Source organism: Falco biarmicus, chromosome 6, assembly GCF_023638135.1.
Source record: "Falco biarmicus isolate bFalBia1 chromosome 6, bFalBia1.pri, whole genome shotgun sequence".
NCBI classification, from domain to species: Eukaryota; Metazoa; Chordata; class Aves; order Falconiformes; family Falconidae; genus Falco; species Falco biarmicus.
Genome location: NC_079293.1, coordinates 17,693,083 through 17,720,826, shown reverse-complemented (window position 1 = coordinate 17,720,826; position 27,744 = coordinate 17,693,083). Strand labels below are relative to the sequence as shown.

Below are 27,744 nucleotides of genomic sequence, written 5' to 3'. Positions count from 1 at the left end.
AGAATTTAAAGCTCACCTCTTATCAAATATGATGTACACTGAAAAGCTGAACATTAAAGGGGTGTGACAAACTTACCAACAGTTTTGAATACTGACTCTCCAGTTTGTGCAATTTTTCTGCATAACTGAGTTTAAGAGGGGCAGTCATTTGGATCTGTATTTAGTATATGAGATCAAAAGACAACAAAAAGGTTAGTTATGTTAAAACCATTAGATCTCCTGATTTCATAGGTCATCTAGAGTTCAGAAGTAAAGTAAGACTGTGAAACCCAAATACAGTTCTAAAATTCAACATTAGTTTATAGGTCACCTAGTAAGAAAATAACCAAAGAAATAAAGAATATGGTGCTGTACCTCACTGATTTTAGCTTCTTTAAGGCTGGATTCAAACTCTTCAATAGCTTTGTGGACATTTTTGTGATTTTCTAAATGGCTTTCAACACTTGGTAAATCTGAACCCCATTCTGCTCGATCAAGTTGCACCTTACAAACAAGAATGAAAAATTAGTCATGATATACAAGGAGTAAACAAAATAATCAGAAGTGGACTGTTTCCGTAAAGATTGCTACCTGCATTTCTTCCACCCAGCTCAATAGGTCCTGGACAAATTTCATGTTCACCTCTTCTTCTGTTAAATTCTGATCCACAAAAGCTGATTTCATAAGAGGTTTTCTGATTTGCATCAGTTTGAGTGTTTGCAGAGTCTCACCATCTACTCCTGTAACATAGCTTTGAATTAACCGTGGTGGGATGCCTGGTGTGTAAGCGGGAGTGATGGTTGGTGTCAGTCTGGAAGTAAGACCTGACGAAAGGGCAGATGTCAAGCTGGAAGAAGTCAAAGTAGGTGTTAACCCTTGGGTCATTGCAGCATTTAATTCAGGGGTAAGGTTTGTTGTAAATCCTGAGTTTAAGCTTTCGGTTATTCCTGATATCATCAGCTTTGTCTGCTCTGTTGTCAGTGCATGCCCCTTGTTGTACACAGAAGAACATTCAGTCCGTATGGCCATCAGTTCATCACGAAGTTTTGCAACTCTATTAAAATAAAAGCAAATAAATAAATATAAAAAATCATTTCAATGAATGTTTATGATTAAGGTTTTTCATGTTGCACTGAACAGCAATATGAATTCACGTGGTTTATTACACTTCAGTTGTACTAAGCATTTCTATCAGAAAGTATAGGCTATGTCAGCTTACACTTCTATCAATATAGATGATAGATGCAGAAATCAGGCAATGACTAGAAAATCACATGGTATGGGCACTAGTGTGTGCCATACACAGTTCCAGGGACTGATCAACAAAGCACAAATCTTACAAGACACTACATGCCGCAGTAGATCAAACACCTACAGTTCACTGCCAAGGAACTATTATGTGCTTGATCTCACCCAGTTCAGGACAAATCCTGAAAAATTTTGGAGCCACTTTTCATAAAATCAAAGTATGCTATTTAAACGAATCCTTCTGTCAGGACTGGACACATTGCTACATATAAGCTAATGTTACCCCACTTATTACCTGTTAAGACACCTACAGCTATCACCAGAAAACTTACCTCCATTTTTAGAATCAAAGTCAGTGAATTCTAAAAGCATTTTAGGTGCAATAAAACAAGCTAACATCTTTACACTCAGATATCTAGTAAACATTTAAATCATGTTCTGGTGAATGACTTCATTTTCACAAATTAGTCCACACTCCTCTTGTCCTCAACAATGTTTGTGGGCAATGTACCCACCAAAATACCGGATAATCTTTACTTGGGTGCCCAGTGACAGATTGAGAAATTGATCCGTAGACACAAAGATTTGAAATTGTTGCCCATAATGGGTACCCATATTTGGCACATGTATTGGTTCATATGAATACACTGTAAAGTACCTTTGCACAAGCTGGTCTGCCTGATAGTATTTTCCATCAATAAGAATTTGGGCATCAATCACTTGTTGGCGGAGAAGGTTCTCAGATTCAAGAAGATATCCGGCTATCTCTGCTTCATGTTGGAACTGAAGCCCTGACTCTAATCGCTTGGTGTCCTGAATAAATAAAAGAAAGCCATTAAGCCTTGCAGCTAAACCAAAGAGAAATAAGCTGTAAGAATGCCTACATTTTTTGTAAAAACTTCTGATCTTGAAACAGTTGTGAAGCATTTTATCTAACTACTGATTAAAAAATGTAACAGAACTCACTCTAGGCAATTTTTGGTATTTTCTTGAAGAAATGCTAAATTAGCAGTACAACTGAAATAAAAGTAGCAGCTATTAAGTATGCAATCGAAAATCCTCAAGAACTTTAATTTTTTTTTAAGTAGCCAATCCACCACAGGAAGTTCAAGAAGTAAAATCACCGACTGACTTACAGACTGCAGAGCGTTCCGGGCAAGTATTAGTTTGTCCTCACAGCTCCGGCTGTCCCGCTGAATTCTGTTCGCAATCTGCTGCAGCATTTCCAACCTAGGTGATGCCAGAGCATTTCAGAAAAATAAGTTAGTATTAAAGTTATTTATATTTACTATACATGTTGCATGACTTTAAAACAAACAAATGAACAAACAGCATCTAACACAAAGCACAAATACATATGCCAAGTTACCTGTTTCCTTCTAAGGTGCCATTACCGAAGCTTATACAAGATTTAATCAGGGTGGGACCACAATTAACAGAAAGGAAATTTTCATTAGAGTCAATGCTGGTTCCAGCACTAGTACTGCTGCTAAACAGTGAATCACTGCTATGATAGGTATAACTACTGCTATTCATTTTTACATCCAGAGCATGGTCCTTCTGGCTGTTTACATTCGCTGAAAAATTAAAAGACAGAACTACAAAACGAACAGCTTCCAGGGATGAAATTTCACTACTGGCTTTCGAAACACCTAGCACTCCTCCTTTAAATAGGCTTCAGTACGCATATTCAAAACCCAACAATTAATATTCTGCCAGCTCTTCAAAGGATTTTACCTGGGGCTATGTACGCTACCTTGCTTTTGGCTTCCCTACCTTGCATTAAAGCTTTGCAAGTACAGACTAGGCAGCAACATTAGGGTGTCTCTAAGAAACAGACTGCCAAATATTTCATTTAAGTGTCACTAAATGTCTATAAGCCAAGTAAGAACTTAAAGAAGCCTTTGCAGTGTTTGTCGGGCTCTTCAATGAAAAGTTTCAAGAAGTGAAGTGAGAACTCCACACTCCACGGTACTACTATACAAAACACCTTCAGGTTAGGTTGGGCTGCCTCCTTTTCCTTCAAATGGAACTGCGCAATAAAACTGGGGGAATATCACGGTTAATCAGCTCATAACAATATAATTTGAGACACCTGTACACCATCCAACCCACCATCATTACTACAATGTCCAAGTATGCATGTTTACTAACTGCCCTGTCCCACTAATCTGTCCTACAAATTTCCCTTCAACTCCTTCCACATCCACAGCTAATTGCTTCTTGCTGTTTTGACCACAAAACAAGAAAAATCTGATCACTGCCCTTTAGTTTATGTTTTAACTCAGAATTTGGGTTAGGGGTGATTTTTTCAGTATTTCACTCCCTGCTTTTAGGACCTCCTGAAAAAACATACCCACACCATGACTGTGTTTATGCAGAAGAGCACAGCAAAGGCATAAACACACCCCTGCAGTAATGCCAAACTCTGCTAGTTTTGCTAAGCAGAGCTCAGTCTGGCACTCTCCTCACTGACATCATATTAATTTTGATCCCATACACCAATATGGTCACACACTGTCTATCTGCGTTGACACTTTCAGATGTATTTAACAGAACTGCCGGCAAAGTTTTAGTATTTGCCAAATTTCACTATTAGCTGAGGTCACATTTTTGCCAAAACTGAATCTCATCTCAGGAGCTGCATTAACAGCTCGTATTAGTGAGATGCACTAGTAACCAATACAACAAACATAGATCAAGTTCATGTGTCCAGATCACCAACAATTTTAACTTGATCACTGAGCCAGAATCACTTTTCTCTCTCATTTTACAGTGACCACCACATGCAGTGACCATCACCGTACAATCTGTCACTTTAAGTGTGTTTAACAGCCCTGAAATGTGGGAAGTTTATGTTTGTTGACCTGTGCTCAGTCCATCTGAGCAAAAACATAAATAAACTAATGTCATTTACAAACATTCTCAACAAAGATAATCCAGCCTTCTGCAAGTATGAATAGAATTCCTTTTGGCAAGGGCAGGCACTAGCTTTGCTTTTGGCAGGTCAGGACAGATTAATCTACAAGATCTAGCAGGTTGTATTTCTTCTGCTGCTTTCCAATTTTCTCCTCTCCATGAGGGGGGACAACTCTATACTGAGGGGACAACTTCGTATTCCTCTATAGGAACTTCTCCTGCAGCAGGATGCTGTGAAATCTCCCGGTGAATCTGCCATTTCAGTTATGCTCATGTTTTTGTAAGCATGACACATATATAATCAACTCTGACCGTCTTCAAGATCTTCTCTGGCTAAAATCTGCCTTTCTGAGGACTTCCTACACAATGGTCTTGACTTTTCACACTTCCTTTCGGGTGCCTAAACCGGAGAGAATGATCACCCTCTTGTCAGCAGAAAGCCAGTGCCTGATTCTCTAGAAAGTGATTCACATCTCAGGTATCTCCTCTGGATGCTTGAAGTTAAGCAGAATGAATCCAGACTCAGGACTCTAACTGCAGATAGAAGCCCAAAGATTCAATTAACTTAAAGGGGTTTTTTAATTAATGAATGGATAGTACCTGTGTCTGTCACAGAACTCAAAAACTACACCATTACAAAGCAGAAATGCTTTATGACTGCATCAGGATTTTACACATGCCCAGCATGTTGTTAGTGATGTACAAAACAGTGTCACACATTCTACTGCCGTGGAAGACTGCTATGCACTCGGCACATCTCGATGCTTTGTGTGCTGTTGTATACAAGCAACTTATAATCTCAGAACAGGACGTTAGCCTATAATGCTGTGCACCAAGTGAAATATACATTTCTTCTAAAGGATAATGATATTGTTTATATGAAATTAAGTCCAAATGAGACCGCAGACGTGATATGAACCTAGCTATGACTAACTGTACAAAGAAGGTAGCTGCATCTAAGTGCTTTGACAATCTGAGGCACAGATACTATTATTCATCATTCAGCTTCTGAGACCACTGAAGTTATCCATCTGGACCTGCTTCTATGAAGTAGGTAAAGAACTTCAGGCCTTGAAGAAAGGCAGAATTACTTGATCTGGAAAAATAATGTGGATGTTATCATGGAAAACAGCATTTACAGTTTTCAGTACAGGTTAAAACAACAGTAAATGTATTAACCAAGCCTGTCAAACATTTACTAGCATACCTCTCTACTTCAGGACGAAGGGTCTTCTCTCTTTCCAGCATGGCAATAATAAGCTTTCCCCATTCTTTTTCTATATCATTTGGATGGTAGCCTTGAGGAAGTTTGATGCGTCCAAATTCTATCCAGACCTTAACAATTCATACGTATTTGTTATTTTAAGCCACAGAAAGGGGACTTCTATGCATTTCAATGCATGTTAAAACTTACCTCTAGCAGTTTATATAGACGTTTAATTTTTGATTTATCTGTCTCCTTTGGTGGAATTTCTGTTTCTTTAAACTGTAAATATTGATTATAAAGTGCCTACAGAAACACAAAAACCATCATCAACTTTTAGTTACAGTGAATATAACCTTACTCTCTAAACCATCTCCTAATATTCTTTGTAAGCTGACAAAAATTCTTATACTATTCTACTTGACTTCCACAAAAAATGATCAGTGACAAGCTAAAAATTTGCTATTGACTGCTCATATGTTAGTGATCTATTTATTGTACTTTGAAATGGTTAAGGTGTAGTACTGTTCTACAGTTGATTTGACTGTATAAATCAACAAGCACTTCATTTGTTCAAGCATGCTTTGAGCCAGTAAGATAAAGTGTCATTCCAACAAGAAGTTTAAGACGTTACACCTCACCTTCAATTCCACAGGATTGTTGGGAAATGTTCTGTCAGACATTATCGTGACATGGTGTCTGATCCACTGCATGAGGTAGTTCACCATATTCTGATATTCAACCCATTTGACTTCAACATCCTACCAAAGCACAACCCGGATTAGAGATCAGAAGAAAATCAGAGAGCTCATTTTTGCTTTATCTATTAAGTCTGAAGTCTTCACACACACAGAAAAAAAGATTTCTAAACCCTGCAACTGCTCATTACAGCCCACTTAAAGCTTCCAAATACATGATTTCACTCTTCAGTTCTGATCCCAAATAATTCCACTGAAAACACAAAATTTTCCAGTTTAATAAACTTAAAATATGTAAGAATCAGAGAGGCACAATTTATAGGTCCATGACTGAAAACCTTTATCTTTCTAACCTTTATCTTTCTCCAACCTAAGCTATATTGGTTTTAGTTAAGCTCTTTGCACAAATATTTTCATGTCCAGACCATGAAATAAATAGCTGCTAAGACTCTAAAACCTCAACCTAGAAAATCATGGCAAAGAGAAGTGTGACAGCAGACCGATGGAAGATCCAGCTGACATTTAAGAGCTGAAATGAAGAATTGTATAATGAACCTCACACACTACACAAGTATTTTTCTCCTACTTACATTTGCACTGATGCCTTCACCACCTTCTGGTACTTTGGGAAATGCATCATAAAGTGATGACACATATGTTATTACTGACTTCTCATCAGGTGAGGAAACATCGACATCTAAAAGAGCAAGACAGAACAGCGCTTTACCAGGTAGTTGTAAGAATGCCCACAAATATGCTACAACCTGCAGGCAGACTGGATTTTATTTTAATGTTAAAGAGTTTTTGAAACAAAACCCTCTGCAGCTATCTTACCTTCAGGATCCAGAAGCCTGGCAACACCAAGTTTTTCTGCTACAAAAAAAGCATGTTCTAAATTTGCAAGGTTGCTTTGAACAGCAACGGTACTCATGTCTATCAGGTCCGGCCTGCCAAATAAAAATAATAACACTTGATTAGAACTCTTTATCAGTTTTAAATGACTGCTGTATTAGTAAATCAAACCAAAAGCATGGATGGATACAGCAAGAGAGTTTTCATCAAAAAGGATTTCATTAACATCATGTGAGCAAGCTGAGGTCAGGGCTAAGTGATAAACCAAGCAGCAGGCAACTACCAACGCTGTCAGTTCTTCTTCATCTACAAGCTAAAGTTTCTAGCCAGCGTTTCAATGTATCTTTCTTTTCTTATGCATATTTATTCATGTGCCTTGCCATTGTATTATCAGACCTTGTCCTTTCCACTGCCCTTGATGAAGTTAAACTCAACTTTTCTCTTAGGACTCATTTATTTCTACTGCCCGTATAAGTTTAAATCATTCTGCATCAAACTCATCAGTACATGTCAGAACCCATACAGAAACAAGTTCAGTCACAAAAACATCACTTTAACCTGGAAGACAAGTATTCTTACTGGGCTTTAAAGAAGTCTTGTTCAAACTGAATTGAAGCCCTGCTTTCAGATAAACACTGCTACCAGTTCTCTTGTAGACAACCCTCAGCCCCATGCGCTTACACCTTCACACTGCCAGCCACAACACTCCTGTTTTAACAAAATATGTGTCTTAAGCCAATACTAACTATAAACATTTTTAAGGGCCGTAAGTATTATCCTGTACTGATGTCACTAGTTTAATGTTTTAAATTAGTTAGACTTCAAAATTCATATTGTCCTTCAGGTTTGCTATGTGGTACTTGGCTTTCAGATCTTGCAATTCTGAGGGCAGAGCATGTTCCCACTGAAGCCAACTAGAGTCACAAGGGTCTGAAACTCTTGCTACTGAAATCCTATGCTACTGAAAACCAGACTCACACTGAAAAAAAATGAAAACCAAACCCCAAAAGAATATGACATATAAGCTTTAGTGAACTATTCCGTCCTAAAATTTTCTCTTTTTTTTTTTTCCCTCAAGAAACTGGGGTGGGGTTTTTGTTTTACCTAGCATAAGCTTTAAATAATTGCAACAGAGAGAAATAAAACTGTTAACATCGTTAACGAATGATAAGAATTCATTTGGCAACACCCCAAATACCCTTGATCACAAAATGATATTAATTTTGGGAAACTCAATACAAGTTTGTCTTTGAACTAACTACAAGGACACTGTAAATAAAAATATATTTCTTTTCAGCCCTGTGGAATTACTGGTATCCTTGTGCTCTTCAGAAGACAAGTTTACAAAACAGATAATAATACAGCACCTATTATTTCACGAAAGACCATTTCATTAATAATAAAACTTAAACAGAGTAAAAAGAAATATAATCCTCCCAAACCAGAGGGATTTTCCACTTCCAATATGCTTAGTGGGAGCATGATCAAGTTTATGCCATTCTCCTCTGAATATCAGTACAATGAAAACAACGTAATGAAACCACTATCTGTTGCTCTTAGCAGCACAGAAAATCCATGAAGAATAAAAGACAATACCAGAATAAGAAACAGAGCACTCCAGTCTCCTGTTTCAGCCACAATAATGGAGATGGTATGAGTAATAAAGATTGCTTTCACAGCACAGTTTTGACAATGGAAGCAGGTTTCTATAAGCATACACTGTCGGTTTGGTTATATTTTTTCACCTGCCCTCTTTACATGTGCTTCACGCTTGATAAAAATGGCCCAAGAATCATTTATGCTGCCTGTTCGATTGCCAACTCTCAGAACAAGAAAGGACAAGTTATCTTGACTATTCCCAGAAAACGAGCTGCAAGCTGCAGAGACACTGACACAATAATCTCCTTCGAATGAATACAGCTTTCGCTTAGATGAAGAAGAGGTAAGGTTTTTCTCACTGCAATACAGGTAAAAATCAATAAAAACTACTGTTGCCCAATACATCATTTTACACTGGTGCTGTGGCTTCACTCCCCATCTGAAGAATTGCCCCCTCTGTGAGATTCTTCCTCCCCTTTTAAACATACTTTCCTACACCTGCAGCTCCTACCAGCACAAGGTTATTCCAGTTCCCCTTTAAAACCAAGGGAAAAATGCCATAAAAACTGCTGTTTTCAGTTAATTATACATTTAACACATAGCACACTGACCTAGATTAGCTGGTCTATATTTATCTCAAGTCTCGATCTACCAGAAAATACTACAGAAGACTCTGTCTTGATAGTGCTTGCCTTTGGTTTTTTGAAGAAAGAAGGCTCAACAGCTGACTGAGAACAAGCCCACTGGCAACTTATAAAAGGGAAAAGACAGGTAATACGACTTGAATGCAGAAGCACCTGGTACTGGCCATGGAAGTGCATGCTGCCAGGGGCCTGGGGCCTCCACCCTCTGCTCGGCATCCTCTCCTCTTCCCAGATAGTAGAGGGATAGTTGCAAAGCCACAGGAAAAGGAGCTTACCCCTCAGAGCTCAGTAAGAGACTTTTTGTAGCCCAGAAAAACACATCCAAAAACACGGCTCAGGAAATCACTGATTGCCACGTTGTTCCTTTTGTTTAAGAGTGTCTTCTCATGATTTTAAATAAAAACAGAAGTTGGTTTTATCTGCTGTAAGCTTGCAGTACCTGTCCACTAACTGGGTACACAGGAATTTGCATTTGAGCATGCACATGCAGATTTCAGTGCTGTGATCACTGATCACCATCCTTCTCTGAAGAATGAAGGAAATCCAGTATTAGTGAGCACATATTGTGCACAGTGAGTGTTGTGGGGCTGTATTATAAAGGCCCACAAATATTTTCCAGTATCTTTAGTATTTAATTTCTCTTTTGAATTTTGAAATATACAAACTGCTTAAACTGCAATTGTTATGAGTATCCTTCTAATATGTATTTATTTAATTGTCCGAATTAAAGTAAACACCAGATTTAAAAGCATCACCCATCATGGCAAACATTTTCATTTTTAAGGCAAAAGAGAAAATACATTAGTTTTGTAGAAGCTATTTGTCATGTATTATAAACATATTTTATATCAACTTGCATAGCACTATTAAGTGGTTTTATACATAGTCAAGAACAAATTAAATTAAATGCACTTTACGTACAAGACAATGACTCTACCTTCTGTCATAATATTGTGAGTCATCTTACGGTAGATTTTTCAGCAGGCTGGGCCCCTGCCATCAAAACACACACATAAACATCCCAAACACCAGTAAGTTGGAACATTCCATGCAAAGGAGATGCTACTGCAGCCACACCTTAGTCAAGGGGTTTGGCTTCTATATTGTGAGTCATTAATTATTTCATTTATAAAAAGACTGGTGTCTGCCATTTGAGATCTTAGTTAGTGTAGGTGTTGGAAATTAGACACAATTTGTATCAGAAATGAGGAAAAAAAACCCTTGTGATTTAATACCACTAAATTAGGAAGCTGACCAAATTATGATCAGTTTAATAAAACAAATACCTAGCACCACAAAGAGAAGCAATTGAAAAATATCTGTGGAACAGCATAAAGAAATGAAGGGGTTTATAATGCAAGTTACATGGATCAAATGCAAGCTTTACTCTGCAAAGACTCCTTGGAATCAAACAGTTGTGCACAGTAAAGTTAGGCACATGTAGATTTTCCCATAGCCAGAATATAACAGCTAGTAAAACAGTTTAAGATCCAAACTAGCAGCTGCAATACTTGCCCATTAAAACAAAAGGTTAGATTTGAAGGGAATTTGATATATCAAAGTGGAAAAAGATATTTAACCGAACTTTTATTTTCCCAGTCAATGACGAAGAAACCACATCCTTCTCTTCAATGTTCCTGGATGACAGCTGCCCAAGTTACAACAATGTTTAATCTATTAAAGCATCCCTACATCAGAGTAATATTCCACACAAAAATACTGTTAATGAGTTCATGTTAATGAACTATCTAAGCTGCTTAACCTGTACAACTCTGTTTCAGTCAAAACTCTGGACACTGCCTGAGTAATACCTGATATTAAAAGGATGTTTCTTTCTTGGCTTATACTGAGCAGAAATAATACAATGATTTTCAAGCAGAAGTCCCAGAGAAAACATGACTGAAGATGCAATGTAGAGTGAAGTGTACACACCACTATAGTCCAGTTAACTTTTCCACTGCTGTAACCACAAAATGCCTATAAAAATTAAACAAATCCATTGCTTCATTGTTCACAGACAATTGAAAAGGATGGGTGCCAGAGAGAGTCATGCATTTCTCAGGGATGGGAGGACTACTGAAACAAATTAAAGGCCATGCCAAAACATATAGTCACAAATACGTTTTTTAAAAAGACAGTAATAGACTACTCAGATAGGATTCAACACACATTTCAGAAGGGCGCACAAGAAATATCATTTACTCTAGAGATTTTGGTTAATAGCAGAAAGATTGCAAAAAGGAATCAGAAAATACGAAACGTCCATGTAAAACAGAAATTTTAGTTCCATCTCTTCTAACATGTAACTCCTGTTACTTTCCCAGGAACTCTACAAATGAGATGATGAAGCAAAATCTATTAATATTTAACCTAGTATACAGTAACACCTACCATTTAACCTATCCTTTAACAGAGTTTCAAAAATGCTAAAAAATATTTACACCAGCTTATATGTAGAGTCAATGTTGGGGAACTTACTAAAAAATTTGTCTCCATGTTAGGTACAAATCTAAGTCTTGTTCAAAACAGCTTGCCAAAGGGCCTGCTTTGGAAAGACTGAGGGAGGCATCAACACAATGAGAATGACTCCTGGACTCATCTAACACGTACTGTCCTTGTGACCTATGCATGTCCATCAATGCCCAATGTCAGACACAGTGCTGTGTACATTGTCATAACCATGAGATCTTATAGTGCTGGAGGTACCCTTTGCTAATGCATATGCCTACCACAGTTATTCTCCTGATCTTTTTTCCATTGTCACATGGGAGCTTCAATATAAAGGATGCTGTGTCTTAAGCGGGAAAAAAGCTGTACAATACTAGCTGGTTTCAGTAACTCGGTTTCAGAGAAATTGGACCCTCAAGTTTCAGAGAGGAGAGTAAATTCAGATTTCCTTCCACACAGCCTGATTACTTACAGAGGAGGGAGAGGAGAGTTTCTGCTCAAAAATGGCAAGCAGGTACGACTTTGTGGCATTAAGGAGGAACAGATCTCTTCCATAACCAGAATCAAGGACCACAACATGGACACACAGCACAAGGTTCTGTAGCAAGTTCCTTGGTGTCAAAAAACCCACCCTGAGGAAAGGAGGTTCCATGTTGACTCCTGGGTCAACATATCTTCCACTATACCCTAGGTGACCCTCCTTTCAGAAGCTCTGGATTCCTTACAAAATTGTAGATTTGTCTCAAAAGGATCTATGTACAACTATCGTTCTGGCTTCATTGAGTTTCCTGCTCTATGCTAGGAAAGAACCCTTCAGTCTCAGACCTCAGTATTTTCAGACAGGAATATAATTCTGGAAAAACAATTGCAAGTAACAGTGCAACAAGAGCGCACTATTTACAGATACATTTTCTGTATGTTCTTCAGACATCCCAACATGTTCATAGAATCGTAGAATGGCTTGGGTTGGAAGGGACCTTAAAGATCATCTAGTTCCGACACCCTTGCCAGGGGCAGGGACACCTTCCACTAGAGCAGGTTGCTCAAAGCCCCATCCAACCTGGCCTTGAGCACTTCCAGGGATGGGGCAGCCGCAACTTCTCTGGGCAACCTGCTCCAGTGTTTCAGCATCCGCACAGTGAAGGATTTCTTCCTAATATCTAATTGATATTTATCCGCTTTCAGTTTAAAACCATTCCCCCTTGTCCGACTGCTACATGCCCTTGTAAAAAGTCCCTCTCCAGCTTTCTTGTAGGCCCCCTTTAGGTACTGGAAGGCTGCTATAAGGTATCCCCAGAGCCGCCTTCTTCTCTAGGCTGAACAACCCCAGCTCTCTCAGCCTGTCTTCAGAGGAGACTCTGATCATCTTCGTGGTCCTCCTCTGGACTTCTTCCAACAGGTCCATGTCCTTTTTACGTTGGGGCTCCACAGCTGAAGGCAGTACTCCAGGTGGGGTCTCACCAGAACAGAGCAGAGGGGCAGAATTACCCTTGTTACATCAAGCCTTCCAACAGAAAAAGAATTAATCTTTTAACTGCACCAAAATGAGGGAAAAAAGCCCTCAGGTACCCTAACATTAATTTAGCCCCTAACAATATACACAGCTAATTCAGGTAATTCCTTGTATTGTGCAGGTCCCTGATTTGACAAGCACCAAGTTTAATAAACCTGTTGAAGCCTCCTGCCCCACCTTTGTTAGCACAGCCAAACTCTGACTTGCCATACCAATTGATCTAGATAAAGACAAAACTGAAGCATTGCAACATCAAAGACCTGTGAATGAAACTAGGAAGGATCTAGTCAGTCCTTTCACCAGCTTTAAAACCAGATTTTACATTCTGTTCGCAATACGAGATGTTTTTGTCATCACAAAAACAGAAACGGTATAGTAACTTTTCCAATTTTTGCCTATGATAAAATTTAATAGGAACTAGGCTCATAGCTGTTAACCTCAACCTACACTGTACAATCTACAGACATAATCATAAGTAACACGCCTTCCCTTGGAGTGTCTGAATACCAAAAACTCAACCACATTATTTTTCTGTTCTGCTCCCTGAGAAAACTCCCTCCAGAACCCAGCACTGACTGCCTTCCCAGTGGGATAAATATAGTTACCAACAGGGAAGAACGGTGAGGTACTGCAAGGAGTTCAGAAGACTTCCAAAGGCTCCTTGTGCCATCCTGCCTTGGAGGCAACCATTTCTCCATGTGCCACAAATTTGCCAGAAGCATTGCTGGAAGACCAAGACCTCTCCCTGTCTGATTTATCATAGGCACATATACCACCACTGTTCAGACACCATACCCTTTTGGATAAAGACTTCGGACACCCTTGGGTGTCCTGGCCTTTACCAATCAAAGGGTAAGAGACACGTGAAAGCTGAATTAAAAACTGACTTTTCAATCCAAAGTTTACTTTTCACTTTACATCCACTTGGCCTAACCAAGAGAAAAGTTTTGATTTCATCCCAATAATTTTTATTTTTTCTTCTCAGTTATTGCAAAAAGAAAACCGTTATCTTTCATTCAGCTGCTACTTAGCAGTAGGATCCAACACAACATACACTGGCATCATTTAAGTCCAGCTCTAAAATTAATCAACCCAACTGCCTGGAAGTCTTCCATCTAATACCCGCTAAGGCTAACCACCACCACAACACAAGATGTTAAAATTGCAGGCCTTCTTCCAGTACTGTTTTAATATAGCCTTTACCAAGAGCCATCACAGAATTTTTCTGAGTGCATTCAATTAAGCTGCAGCTGAAGTTACTTGCTACTTCTAAGGCTGTTATATATACATATATATATACACACGTGTGTGTGTGCGCGCATACTCCAGCAAGTAACATTAAAAGTATGTCTGCTCGTCAATGTTTTTAATCTTCCAAAATGTTCTCTATCTTTTCCCAAATTGATACTTCTTAATTCCAACTTCATTTCTTCTCCATAACAAAAAACGTTGAGAACAGTAACAACCATGCTTCTGAACAACAAGGAGGGTGGGAAGTGGGGGGCAACGCACCCAAATTCACATTTTCTTTTTATTAAAGCTGGGTAACAATAAATTTCGAGTCATAAAATGGCAAGCCAAAACTAGCAGACCCAACTAATCTCTTTATTTAAAACATATCCCCTAGCATTTTAAGGCTTGACACTGTGTAATATTTAGTTTCTTTCTCATTCATTCCCCAAGGGCGTTCAACATGCTAGGGCAAATAGAGGCATCACTATCCCTCCCCTTAAGGAATGTACCCGATAAGCTGCAACATGTTTTAACATCAGAGGGATGCCACATGCACTACTACCAGCCAGGAGCTAAGTGTTCAACTAACTATACATATGCGGCAAATTGTCCTGGGTAAGTTTGAAACAGCTTGTTCTAAACCAGAACAGTTATTTAGCAAACAGGAATCTAGCTTGCTCCCTGCTATACCACACTCCAAAAACCATATGCTTAGTAATTCTGAAAGCATACAGAGTTATCATAGTAATATTTCAAAAGCAAAGCACTGTGACCCTGGAAAATTTGTCTCTCTCACTTTATCTAGCATTTACACTGTTGCTTCCTTTGGGAACAGGCTCTTTGCTGGAGCTTCTGCTCCTCTTCCGCCCACATGAAGCAGCCAGTGTACTTAACTCTTTCTGTGCTGCATTCATTGTTAGCCTCTGCTCCTCTTTCTTTGGGAATAGCAGCCATTTTTCCCCTCACTCTCTCTCTAAACTGTATACAGCTTAAAACTACAGGCATCATTACGGTCTTCCACAATGTCTACCAGTAGCAAAGCTCTTTTGGATCAGATCCCCACACTTCTTTAAGAAAACAGTAAAAAACATTTGTCTTCAGACTTGCGCTCAAAATGCACACCTTCAAACTCTAACACCTCTTTCTCTCTCTGCAGCATTTATTACTTATCACTCTCGTTAGGTGGTGCCAAAATTTGTAGACAACTGTCTGCATGTGGTCTCGGCAAGCCTTGGTATAACATTACATGAAACAACCTAGCTTGTTTTCTTGCTTCATATCTTTCATGTGATTACTAGTCCTGCCTGCTTGTCAGACTGCTGACTGAACTAAACACAGTCTGCACACTTTTTTCACTAACCAGTATCTTTTGCATGAAATTCACCTAAAAGTCCACACATAACTGGACATGTCTATGCTGAAGGTGTACAAAAGGCCAGATCAAGGGCCCATGACTCTTTAATTGCTAGTCCTCCCCACGGCACAGCCATGACCCCTTGTGACCCACACCCTCCCAGGCAACACATGAGCCCAGCTCAAGGGACAGCTCTGACCCAGGACGGCTCTCAAGAGGCTGCACCCTCTCTGGGGGATGGAAGGGAGACTTCAGCCACACAGACACAAGCCTTGCCACACTGCTTACCCACAGGGCCAGAGTGCAGGGGCTGGACCCACTTCATTTACTGGAAGAGACCTAAGACCTGAAACTAGAACTTAAAAAACACAGCTTTATCTGGCAGCTGACCTTGCAGCGCTTCCTGAACAGATGCTATTTCTCACCATACAGGCACCGCTGGGGCTACTCATTAAATGGTTATTATCTAGTTACACAAGAACATACTGCTCTTGCTGGGATTCCTTTTGTAGATGCTAGAAGCAAAATTACCTCTTTATTGTAAAAGTTCTAAGAATACAAAAATAAAATGTAGAAATAAGCGTATACATTTTTACAAAAAGCGTGCACATCTGACATTAATCTTCCTATTGCCCATCCTTCACTTTTTTCTTCAGAAAGTAAGATAAGCTGGCCTGTAACCATGTCTGTTTTCTAAGTATCAGTAGCCACTGTCCTTAACAAAGTGTCTACAGGTGCCATTTATCTGTAAATCTTACAGCTAATATTTTCACTATTTCTTAAATTCCATTTTCAGACACTTCTTAATGGAAATTGCCTGTAGTCCTTATGTACCTCACAGCAGGCTGAGGTCAAAAAAAAAGCAGTTTGTTACTTTGGTATAACTCTTTATTTAAATTTGCCTTGCTTTAAAATAAAGTTATCTGCAAAGTGTAATGTAGATCTATAATTTAGATTACTAGCTCCCATCGGGCATGCAACTCCTAGCCTTCATTCTCTATGGACACCAAGTTTCTATATATTTTAACAATGGAATACAGTTCTAAAAAAACCAGTATTTCTTCTTCCTGAGTAAAAGTCATGCATATAAGAAAATGAAAACACAAATCAAGAGCATTTAGCTAAAACACAGTCTGGTGACTAGAAATACCGGCCAGAAGCAGGGCAGCCAGGGGGCACCAGGGCAGCCCCAGCCCTGGGCATTTACAACACTGATCAAAGTCGGCCTCCAACTCTGAAGCGTAGTTTACAGGTTTTTGCTATGTATGATACAATGATATGAAAGAAACATCACGTACTTCTGAAACTGCCTGAAGTCAGATTTCTTCCAACATAATATATTGAAGTAAGTAACACAGGTCTTCAATATAAAATCAAGCTATAAAAAGCCAATTACGTAACAGATGAGACATACAGCACATTCTCGAATCCCCTGGGCGTATCTGTAGCTTTCACTAATGGCCTGATCACAGACCTGAAGAAAGGTGTGGAGGTTCAAAAAACAGCCTGAAAGCTGATCTATTTAAATAAAATCATACAATTCACAAACCTGGTAGTGTTCAGTATTAAAACTGACTTTTATAATTTTATTTGTTCTTTCTATGTAAGTACAACTATTCACATGCAGCATGAAACGGCATGAAAAGCAAAATCCAGAGCCTGCAATGGAGCCCCCTGAGGCAGTTCTGGAGGCCAGTGTGGAGCCCTATTCATTTCCGAGGGATTTAACCATGTACAGGATGTTTTAAAATGGAAGCTTTATATATTCTTCAAGAGTTCAGCCGAGTAGTCTGCAATCTTACCCTATAAATGAAGACCACTGGAAACTGCAGAAAACATAAGCAACCTTCTCACATGAGAACAAATCATATTTTCCTAGATTTGTAGGGGAGGGGAGGGGAGGGGGTGGAATCAAGTTGTATCTGGAGCCAAGATCCTCAAATAGAGTAATTTTTTCCTCTCGTTTCTGTCATTCATAAAATTACTTTCCTTGATGTAAAGAACACTGCAAAATCACTGGAAACTCATTCATATTCTTAATAGAAGTAGAGATAAAGTGACTGGAGGCCCTTACACAAAGCTCTGACAACCTAACCCTTGTCGCTCTAGAGGAAAGAGAACAAATACCCTGCATTTGCTCAGGAGAGAAGGTGACAGACTTGAGCGCGTGTGACCTGGCACCCGCACGCTGCCCACCTCCCCGGGCTGCCGGCATGGCTGTGGGTGCTCAGAGGGCAGGGAGACGGGGAGGAACCTGGCTCGCCCAGCTGCCACACACCCGCCTGCTGATCTCTGCTGAGATGCTATAGTGGGTACCACAGTTAAGTCATGCCAGGGAAATGTCGGCTTTATCCTGCTTCTCCCACATGCCTTAGGGGGAAGCAGGAAGCTGTGGGAAACCCATGCACTACTCCTGCAGTTCTGCATCATAAATCTTAGCTGGCTTGCACCAAAAGGTGCTGGGATCCTCTGCCAGGACAGAAAAAAAACCCAAGAATGGAGACTGCTGCCAGCAGCCCAGATGAAACTATTTTCACTCGCCATTAAGAGCAGGTGGGCTGTCCGCCCCGCCGAGGGGAGAGGCTCCCTGCCCACTGTAACTGATTCACAGCCCAGCCCCCCACAGCTTCAGCCATTTCCTCAAGTCTGGAAGCTGGTGCATACTTACAAATTAAAAAACTGCTTAAGCCTGGAAAAGAGGCAATTATAACCAGCCACTCCAGTCCCATCGCCTAGAACCAGGCAGTGACATCTCCCTGTCTCACAGATGACGCACTGTAGGGATCATGCCGGACCCGTATGGCTTCTGTTTGCAATGGCGCATCCCGAGGGGGCCTTTTGGTTAATGGCGTCAGGGCTGTGAGCATGGGTCTGCCTGCTGGTGCGTGGTTCCAGCTCACAGACAGTGTGGCTCCTGGCCTCCGGGAGCTGCTGTGCTCTTGCCTCTGGCCCCTGGCCGAGCTACAGCCCCTGCAGTGGCACAGCCAGCCCCCCGGCCCACACACCAGGCCCAGCCTCAGCCCACCCCCAGGGCCGTGCCCAGTGCCGGGGCTGCCCTGGTGCCGGTGGGACGGGCCCTGGCTGCGGGCCCTGCCCTGCCACCCCGCCGTGGGGAGCCCCCACTGCTGTGCCCCGACACGGATAAACGTGCACTCTCCATCCAATGTACAGCTTACTGTCGCTCAGTACACCTCCAGTTCGAGATACCATTAACACACCTGGCCATTTCTGAGCCATCTGGCTATTACTGTCATAGCACTAAATATCAGTCCCTTAAAAATAGACCTGCGCCCATTTAAATCCCTTCCAGGACCCCAAGTCACATCCCTGCTGAATTGCCCCTTCCCCACTTGCAGAGAGCAGATACTGCTCCTGGCCCCGGGTGCACGGTGCTTTTGTAAGGAGAGGTATCTCCAGCCAGCACGGCACACCTGGCACAGGAGGGGCAGCCACGCCGGCCACAACTGACAGATGTGCACCCACAGGGGTGCCCCGTGGTGGTGGCAGCACCGCAGTCCCACCCAGCTGCTGCGCAAGCAGGCATGTCTGCTCATCCACCCTGGAGGACCACGTCAGCTGGCAACATCTGCAGGATGCTCACACTAGTTCCTGAGACCACCTGTGATCCACAAACTGGGAGCTACTACAACAGGCAAACAGAGCATATGGAGAATCACTGCCAGAAATGTTCACTTTTGTTTAGTGTTTAATTTACTTACTTCTCAGAACACAAACCAAGCTTTAAAAGAGCTCTCTGGAGTAAAACGCTGTAGTTAAAAATATCAGACGACTGTTTGGGAAGACCATTCCTGTCTTGTGAGCAATAGCTGGAAATTATTATCTCTGTTTTAACGGTACAAAATGACAAAGGAAAGAAACATAGCAGCTCACTGAAATCAGTGGAAGAATCTCATTGATTTAATCAGCAAAATGGAGTCCAAGAATCTGTAACCTCTCACAGCAAAAAGACATCAGACAAAGACAGTAAACATGCCTGGGAAGGACACGGGATCCTTAAGTGGAGTTCTCTTTACAGGAAGAGGATAAACTAAATGGAAACTGGCACAGAAGCACGCAAAATAGGGACTCTGCTCCTCAGCCGCTGAATCATCTGCTTTGTGCAATGCACTCATGTCAAAGGTGCCTGTGGCTTCCCCACTGAAACGCTGTGAATGAAGCTCACAGAGCACTGCCAGGAACGCTGCCCCAGCAAAGCAGCTGCAGGTACTCAGTCATATCCCAAGGCATTAACATTCACACAGCCAGAGGACAGAATTCAAGTTTCTTTCATTATTTATTAACTGTTCTGTACCACAACTACTAGTTGCTGAGCTGTAACGGTTACGCTGCTCTATGTAAGTGGTATAACGCTCTGAAGAAGCTCTGGAAAATACTTTCCTTTACTTTGTCTCATTAAGTGCCTTCCTTTTTTCCCCCTCCCATCTCTCTATCTTTCAAATTGTTTATTTTTTTCAAATACTTGCCTGTACTATGTTCATTCTGTTGGCTGCTCTGTTATGAAATAAAACACTCAAAGCCTTTTGCCAGCTATTTCCCTTTGTCTTGCCAATGTTACTAAAAGAAGACTTTCTTGCCTGTATGCCCCTCCTCCCTGACTGGGTACCCAGAACAGAAGCATAGTCAGAAAAAGACCTCATTGATTCAGATGCAGCTTCATTTTACCATGAAGTTATGCACTGCCACAGCTAACTTCTCTGGGACTCGGAGCACTCTATGTTGGGCTTAAAGCCTCTCTATACAGCGTGTGAGGAAAAGGCTGCATCTGCTTGACGCGTCTCCCATTTTCCTTTAGTGTCCTAGTCCCCATACCACATGCATGTTGGCTCTGCCTAGACCTTTCTCTGTGGTTACTCAAGTGGTCCCAAAGAGGAAATCCAAGAACAGACTAATCTGCTCCAGTGTCTGTTCCCTGGAGCTGCATGAAAACACACATTTGGCTTTGCTTGGAACACTCCTTTGGTATTACACCAAGAAAGTCATGTACCCTCAAACTTCCTTATGATATGCCCCAGGGCACATGGCACAAACTACGTGTGCTACAATAAAACCTAGAAAGTTGCAAGCCTTGCGCAGTGAAGGACAAGTCAGCACACGCTGATTAGCCCAATGGCCAGAATACTCTCCCATGTGGCCCTCAAAGACAAACACCTTCTTATTCAATTCAGGTACCAAAAAATGTACAAAAAGAGAGAGATTCCGCTAACCAAGAGCACAGCATAGCACAGCAATGGTCTTCAGTCTAACTCTTCTGATGAGCTTTGACAAAGTCAGCTTTGTCAAGAGAGACCTGTTCTTACAGAATCCAAAATCAGAAATCCTATCCTGTCAGTAGACATCTTCAACTGTACTTGAAGTTAACGTATTGTGTCCTTTTAGCTTCTAGCCTCAGCCACCAGAGGTTCTACACATGCCTGTTTAACTTTGTCAGAGTGTGGTCACAAAAGCATCCGGTAGCACAATTCCCTTCTCAGACTGTGAACATTCAAGCCAGCTGATCCCATTTTCCAGGAGAATAACCTGCCATTTTACAGGAGAAGCATCTCAGAGTAGATCTGGACTCCAAACAGAAACAATGAAGAAGCTCAAGGCTCCAGGGCCATGAAGTCATACAGGGAAGAATACAGGGATCTTAGGCTTTCACCAGCCGTGCTGTTTTGGACTCATGACCAGTTCTGCCTCTACCCTGCCTATAATTAAATGTCACTATGACAAAAAGGGACAGTGGAGAAGATTGAATCCCAGGAATATTCTTCTCAGCAGCTTGGAGGTGCCCCATAAGAGGTGTGTAGCATTCAGGGAGATGCTCCTCTGAGGAAGGAGGGACACACAAGAGCTAATGAGGCATCCTTCAGCAGCAAAGAGCAGGGAATTGCCCAGGAAAAGCCAGTGTCATCTCCACCGTGCTGTCACAGGCATATACCACAGAGCCCTCTCTCTATGTACATTAAAATGCTGTAATTAACATTTTCCAATAGAACAGGGTATTTACCTGTATTTATGAATGATGGCATTAAATAATCTTCCATCGCGCCAGCAGGTAGTGAAATTTTCACAACGTATTCCAGCATAACCCTCGGTTGTCTGCTGTGACCACAGGAGCAGCCTCTCTTTAGCAGACATGTCCTCTGACTCTCCAGTAACATGGATATCAGATATCTAAAAGAGAGTTAATTTAAATATTACAATTACATCTAACCCAAATAACATTTAAAATATTGCAGAAAACCACTCTGCATTGCTGAAAAATTTTCTGTCTGATATCTGCATACATGAATATGATGATTATTTATGTGCTGTAGCAATATTCTTTCATGTCTTATCCTTATGCACTCTTAAAATCTTCAATATGAAATAAAAAATTCATAGCTTCACAATTTTCTTCAGTTACCTAGTTCTCAGCCTCCTAATTTCTGGGGACAATATAATACTATTACAAAACAAAAAATACTTACCTATCTCTATTTTATGCTGATAATGTGCATTAAAAAAAATATATATTATACCTATTATTCATAAATGTTACATAATTACATATAAAATACAATCTTTCATATGTATATACTTCACACCTATATAATATTCATTATCAATATTAGTCATACTTTATTTAGCTACAATGTTCCTGTTTTAAAACAGGTTAAATTATAATATACACTGCTCTGGAATTCCGTACATTGAAAAGTGATAATAATAGTTTTAGAACAAAATTTTCTGAGAAGTATTTTAGGAATGACTAAAAGACTGAAAGATCCTAAATAAAAATTTTGCCTGACACAGAAGGTTTGGGTTTGTATTATCTAAGCATTATCAACTTCAAATCAGGGAAAGCAGGAAAGCGTTGGGAATTTTACACACAAATACCCTTTCTAGTACATTAAATTCTCCCCTAATGAGGTTCAGTAAGTTTGCTTAGAAAACTACCACTGTGTAAACATGAAGCAGACATTTCCCTAATTTGCACATGTATTGCTTGTACCTCATGTTATAGAAAATATATGCAGTGTAAATCCAAACTTCAAGACAGAACAAAAAGAAGATACGCTTTGATAAAGAAAGTGCTATCACATGTTCTTTCTTCTAAGTGACCACCTTTTTCCTCTTATTCAATCAATAACATTTACGTTATTATGAAGACACCTAAGAACCCAGGTACCATGAGGCACTGTATAAGGACATGAGTACCACAGCTCAGACATTATAAAAAACAGGCAGCGGTGCTTGGACAGAATCAAGAGAGCTTGAGACAATGCCGAGATTTGTAGGTGGACAACAAGCACCCCCGTGAACCCAGCTGGAAGAGACTGCACCACACAAGCCTACACCCAGCACCATGGGGAGACAGACAGGTCTCCTCCGGCTCTGGTGCCAGCCTGAGGCCAGGGCTCACGGGACTTTGCCCACAGACAACTTTGGGGACAAGGTAGGTGCTCGAGCTAGCTGCAGAACAGGCTTAATTTGAGCTATGTCAATTCCAGCCATCCTGTCCTAGTGCAAACCCAGGAGCTATGCTCATGAGGTCAGATGGGACCAACAACCATAAGGATGCCTCCTGGCCTTGAAATCTCTGCACACAAAGGTATCTTCTGTCTGGGCTCTTCCTGGGGGAATTCAGATAGGCTAGGCTGGAAATCATGGGGTTTTCTCACACTAGAGCCACACAAAACACAGTGCCAGGAATAAAGAGATGTAGCTTTCCCACTGATGCTGCTATGTCAATGCCTAACAGGAGGTGGTGGGAAGCACAAGGAAGCAGGGGACAAAAGGAAGAGCCTTAGAGATCTCAGGGCAATGTAGCTGCCACAATCCTTGCTGCAACTTAACCACTTTTGACACTTTCAGAGGACAATGAGCATTTACAGCTGTATTTAATGCAAGGAACAAATTATTTTCTATTCAAGTATCCACAAAATCACTAATTGTGAAAGCTGTTCTTCAGATACTTATCACAGGCCATCATATGTGCTGGCTCTAGGTAAGGGAAAAATACAAGCACCAATGCTAAAAAGCAAAATAGTTTTAACTGTTCAACTACCCATAAATAACCTCCAAAGATCTGACAGCATTTTTTGCATCCTTTTGTCTCCAGCTTCAACACTGCACATTTCTAAGAAAGATCAAAGAGAAAAAAGAAAAAAAACCACAACCCTTTTCTTGTGTAAAACACTGAAGAGAACACATGCAGCTGTGATTGTTTGTAAGTTTCTAGGTATCAAAACCTGGCACGGAGTATTCACTACATGAAATCACACAAAATACAGATGGTGTGAGTTCTGTATTTGAAGACAACAGGGAATCCAATGTGGCAAAAGACCAATTTAAAATCCCTCTGAAAATTTTCCTGTAAAAATCTAGGGAACTTATCTGTAGTGTAAGACCTGCTTTCTGTAAGTTACCTTTACTCTTTGTATTTCAAAGCAAGAAAGCAAACTAAATGGTTTTTCAGTAGCTTTAGTTGCTATTCATCATAGAACAGCAAGACCACAATATAAATGAAGTCAACCATTTTCTGCTTATCCAGACATTGATTCTGAAAGAGATGATGTCACCTGGAAGTGCCAGATATCTAGCAAAAAAACACCCAAACCTATTTTTTTTTTCCCCTGTCATTTTCAGCAAGTCCTCTGTGTATAATCCTTAAGTATCACATTTTTAATAGATTCTAGCACAAGCAAGCTAACAATGTAATTTGCTAATGGCCATTCCTTACTGCTAAATTCAAACCTTTAGCCTCCTTCACGGTTAGTTGACTGGCAATGGCTATGTACGTTTCAGAATGTAGAGACTGCAAACACAGCATATTTGAGGGCATATTAGATTCCTCTGGAAACAAATAATTTCAGACATCAAGGCAACTTCTGAAGGTCGTACTTGTATCTGTCGTTACATATAAACAACATTTGTAGCTATGAACACAAACACAGGAAAACATTTCTTACTCTGAAAGTGACCACTAGGCAAGCTCACAGCCCAAATTTTGGATGGCTAAAGCATGAATTTAGCTCATTAATCTAAGATCAACAGGATTTCAATCCAAAACCTTCCAAGCACCATTCATCACCCTAGTTGGCAATCTGAAGAAAAAGGAATAGACTAGACTGGCTTTAAAAACTGAAACTGCTTTTGGAGGTAGCCTGTTTTGGTACAGGTTAATGAACAGTAATGAGAAATCAAGACAGCCTGAGCACTTCTGTTCCCTAAATAAAGTATTTTAGATTCCAAGGCTAAGTTTACAGACTTTTTCAGAAACAGTGAATTCGTATTTTAAAAGTATAAAAATACACAGAAGGAAATGGTGAGTCAAAGAGCTATACTTTATTACACTCACAAATATGAGCTTTGCTTTGCAAGATTCCCCATTAACTTCAAACTACTTAACAAGTTAATCATTACCCCCACAAAATAAGGTGTCAGAGAGAGACAGCAAGCACATCTTTCCTTTGATAACCCCATAAGGACAGTATTGATACTCATCTACCAACTGTGCATTATCATCAATATTTATAACATCATCTACCACAGGAAAGAAAAAGAAGGGCTACTAAATGAGGAATGCTAGAACAGCAAATAAGTTAAGGGGCAATGAAACCGTCCACTGTTCAAGTTTAGTCCTTCAAAGCAAGCAGTTTGTGTGAACCTTTCATTCTTATATCCCACAAGCCTATCATTCAACCACTATAAACAGTTACTAGAGGACATTTTTTTCCTTAAGCGTGGAACAAATTACTGAGTTTGCATGAGTGTGAACAGTTGTTTGCTAGAGATGCAGTTCTCCAAATTATCTCAAAGCCTGTGAATTACTAGTTATGCAAGAAAAAGGTGGCAGAGGTAATTCTCTGCACAGCCCTTGTATTTCAGGATCAAAGTCTTAACTGGCACTAAATACTCTAATATTATTATTTTTTTTTGTAACTGGGAGAACTCGTTCATCTCTGCTACCGCAAGTGTTTTCTCTCTGCCTGTAAGCTCCCTCTGCATCACACAGTATACAAAATCCATACACCAAAAAGCCTCAATCTCTTTACTTGTACTGATTTCAGTGATGCAGTTTTGAATCCAAAGCACAGAGCAGATGAGAGAATATTTTCCCAAGGAGATCAATGGTGGTGCTGGATTTCTATGGCTCATTTTTTACAGTGCAAATATAAGAGCAAGTCTGGCATAAACAGTAAGGAGTCATCCCTCCAATTCCATCTTACCCTGCATGTTTTGAAGCAAGTCTGAACTTGACATAATGTATCTAACTGCAGAAATAATGGGCTAGAGATATATGATGTATGATGAAATGTATTCTATTTCCAGCTAGCCCTAAACCAGAGAAGTCTGAAGAACACAAAAAAATAAGAGTCCAGCTTTGGGCAACACCCTTCAAAAAAAACCGTGAGATTAGTGGAAGCAGATTGAAAGAGAAAAACAAGAATGACAAAGATCTAAAAATATGTGACCTGTTAGGAAAGACTGAAAAACTGCATTTACTGAGAGGAAATGTGACAACAGTCTTCAAATATGTAAAATGCTGTTGCAAAAAAGGTAATAAATCAACTCTTCCGGGAATAGAAGAAGAACTAATGAGTTTAAAATGAGCATATGTGTTTTCAGCTAAAACTACTTTTTAATACAAAAGACAGATAAGCACTAAAATTATTACTCAGGAAGTATGTGAAACCAGCAGTAAGGCAGACACAGAAGCAAAACTATCAGTCAAGAATGGCTTTTGTTAAGTTACTTTGCTTCAGGTACTGAGATGACCTACACGACCTGTGCAGAACTTTTCCAGCCCTAGTTTTGTAGTTCCATCCGTGATTATAGATCTCTTTCATTCACCAGCATTTAAGGTGGATCGCACCTCCTTCTTGTGAGTATTACAAGGAAGCAAACTATGCCAACAAAGTGAAACTCCTGACTTTGGACCTCTGCCCTGCAAATCACGTAACCAAAGACCATCTGATATTTCTTCCTCCCTTAACTGTGCTACCTAAATAGACAATACAAGAGTGTATGATGGTGGATATAGGTGGAAGGTGTCATTTTCTCTTACAACTATTTGCAATGATGACTGCAATAATAAATGGATGACTACTTAGCCAGAAGTATTCTACTGGATATGCTGATTACAAATAATCTACATTTTTTTATTATTATTTAAAAGCAAGTATATTTTCTTTAACCTGACTCAAATACATGGAGGTTTTTTTGCAGATTATTATTAGTACTGTAAACGAGGTAAGAAATCCACTGTATCAAACACTATGTAGATGCATGGCAAAAAAAAAAAAAAAAAAAGCTGAGGAAACTTGCAGCCAAGACAACAATTGAGTACTGGAAGTAGATGATTTGAAATGTTAGACTTATTTTTTTCTAAAAAAAACATTTACATCCATGAACAGGAACTGAAACTACCACAAATTAGACTGGAAGAATTAGATAGATATGATAATTAAGATAGAATGATAATGATTGATAACATGATACACATAAGTCACTGGTTTTGTCACAAGCTGACAACCACCAAAAACTGGTGGGGTAAGACCACCTGGTAGCTATCTTTTGCTGATACCGAATGAAAACCATGGCTTATTTCAACACAGGAGACATCAAGTATCACAGTGGCAGTATCCCCTGTAGAGAAGTCAAAACCACAGCCTTGATTTTCTACTCTGCCTGCACTGTACTAAAACATCACTGGGAAGGGGAGCTGCTGCAGGAAGCCTGTTTCAGTCTTGATTCACAAGTTCTTGACCTCAACGCAAGCTGCCACCTGCTCTAGGGCAGCCCTGAAGAGGATATCTTGCTTGAGGAAATCACCTTTCTGTATTAGGAACAAGGGTGGCAGAAATTAGGCCCCAGCAGAGTGTAAAAAAACTTTTCTCTCAAAGCTACTAGCAAGCAGTCAAGAATGGAGCTTCAGAACACCCTGGTTACCTGAATTTTGCAGATAGGAAAACTGAGGTAATACATCTAGGTAGCACATATTTGAACACAAAATCGTAATTGTTTTACATGTATAAGAAAACGCGCCACAGAAGGCAATTCAA

General features: G+C 40.2%; 1 protein-coding gene across 9 annotated transcripts in view; it reads right to left on the bottom strand.

Moving 5' to 3' along the window:
- The window catches only part of DST (dystonin), a 303,289-nt gene that overhangs the window by 142,701 nt on the left and 132,844 nt on the right, over window positions 1–27,744 (bottom strand). For all 9 annotated transcript variants that reach the window (XM_056344537.1, XM_056344539.1, XM_056344546.1 and 6 more), the window contains 11 exons: window positions 21,702–21,868; window positions 6,883–6,995; window positions 6,639–6,745; window positions 5,992–6,111; window positions 5,561–5,656; window positions 5,354–5,481; window positions 2,364–2,457; window positions 1,886–2,040; window positions 571–1,033; window positions 355–483; window positions 77–154 (listed from right to left, as the gene is read on the bottom strand). In XM_056344537.1, the coding sequence (XP_056200512.1) occupies window positions 77–154; window positions 355–483; window positions 571–1,033; window positions 1,886–2,040; window positions 2,364–2,457; window positions 5,354–5,481; window positions 5,561–5,656; window positions 5,992–6,111; window positions 6,639–6,745; window positions 6,883–6,995; window positions 21,702–21,868 (1,650 nt within the window). The remainder of the gene's footprint in view (window positions 1–76; window positions 155–354; window positions 484–570; window positions 1,034–1,885; window positions 2,041–2,363; window positions 2,458–5,353; window positions 5,482–5,560; window positions 5,657–5,991; window positions 6,112–6,638; window positions 6,746–6,882; window positions 6,996–21,701; window positions 21,869–27,744) is intronic.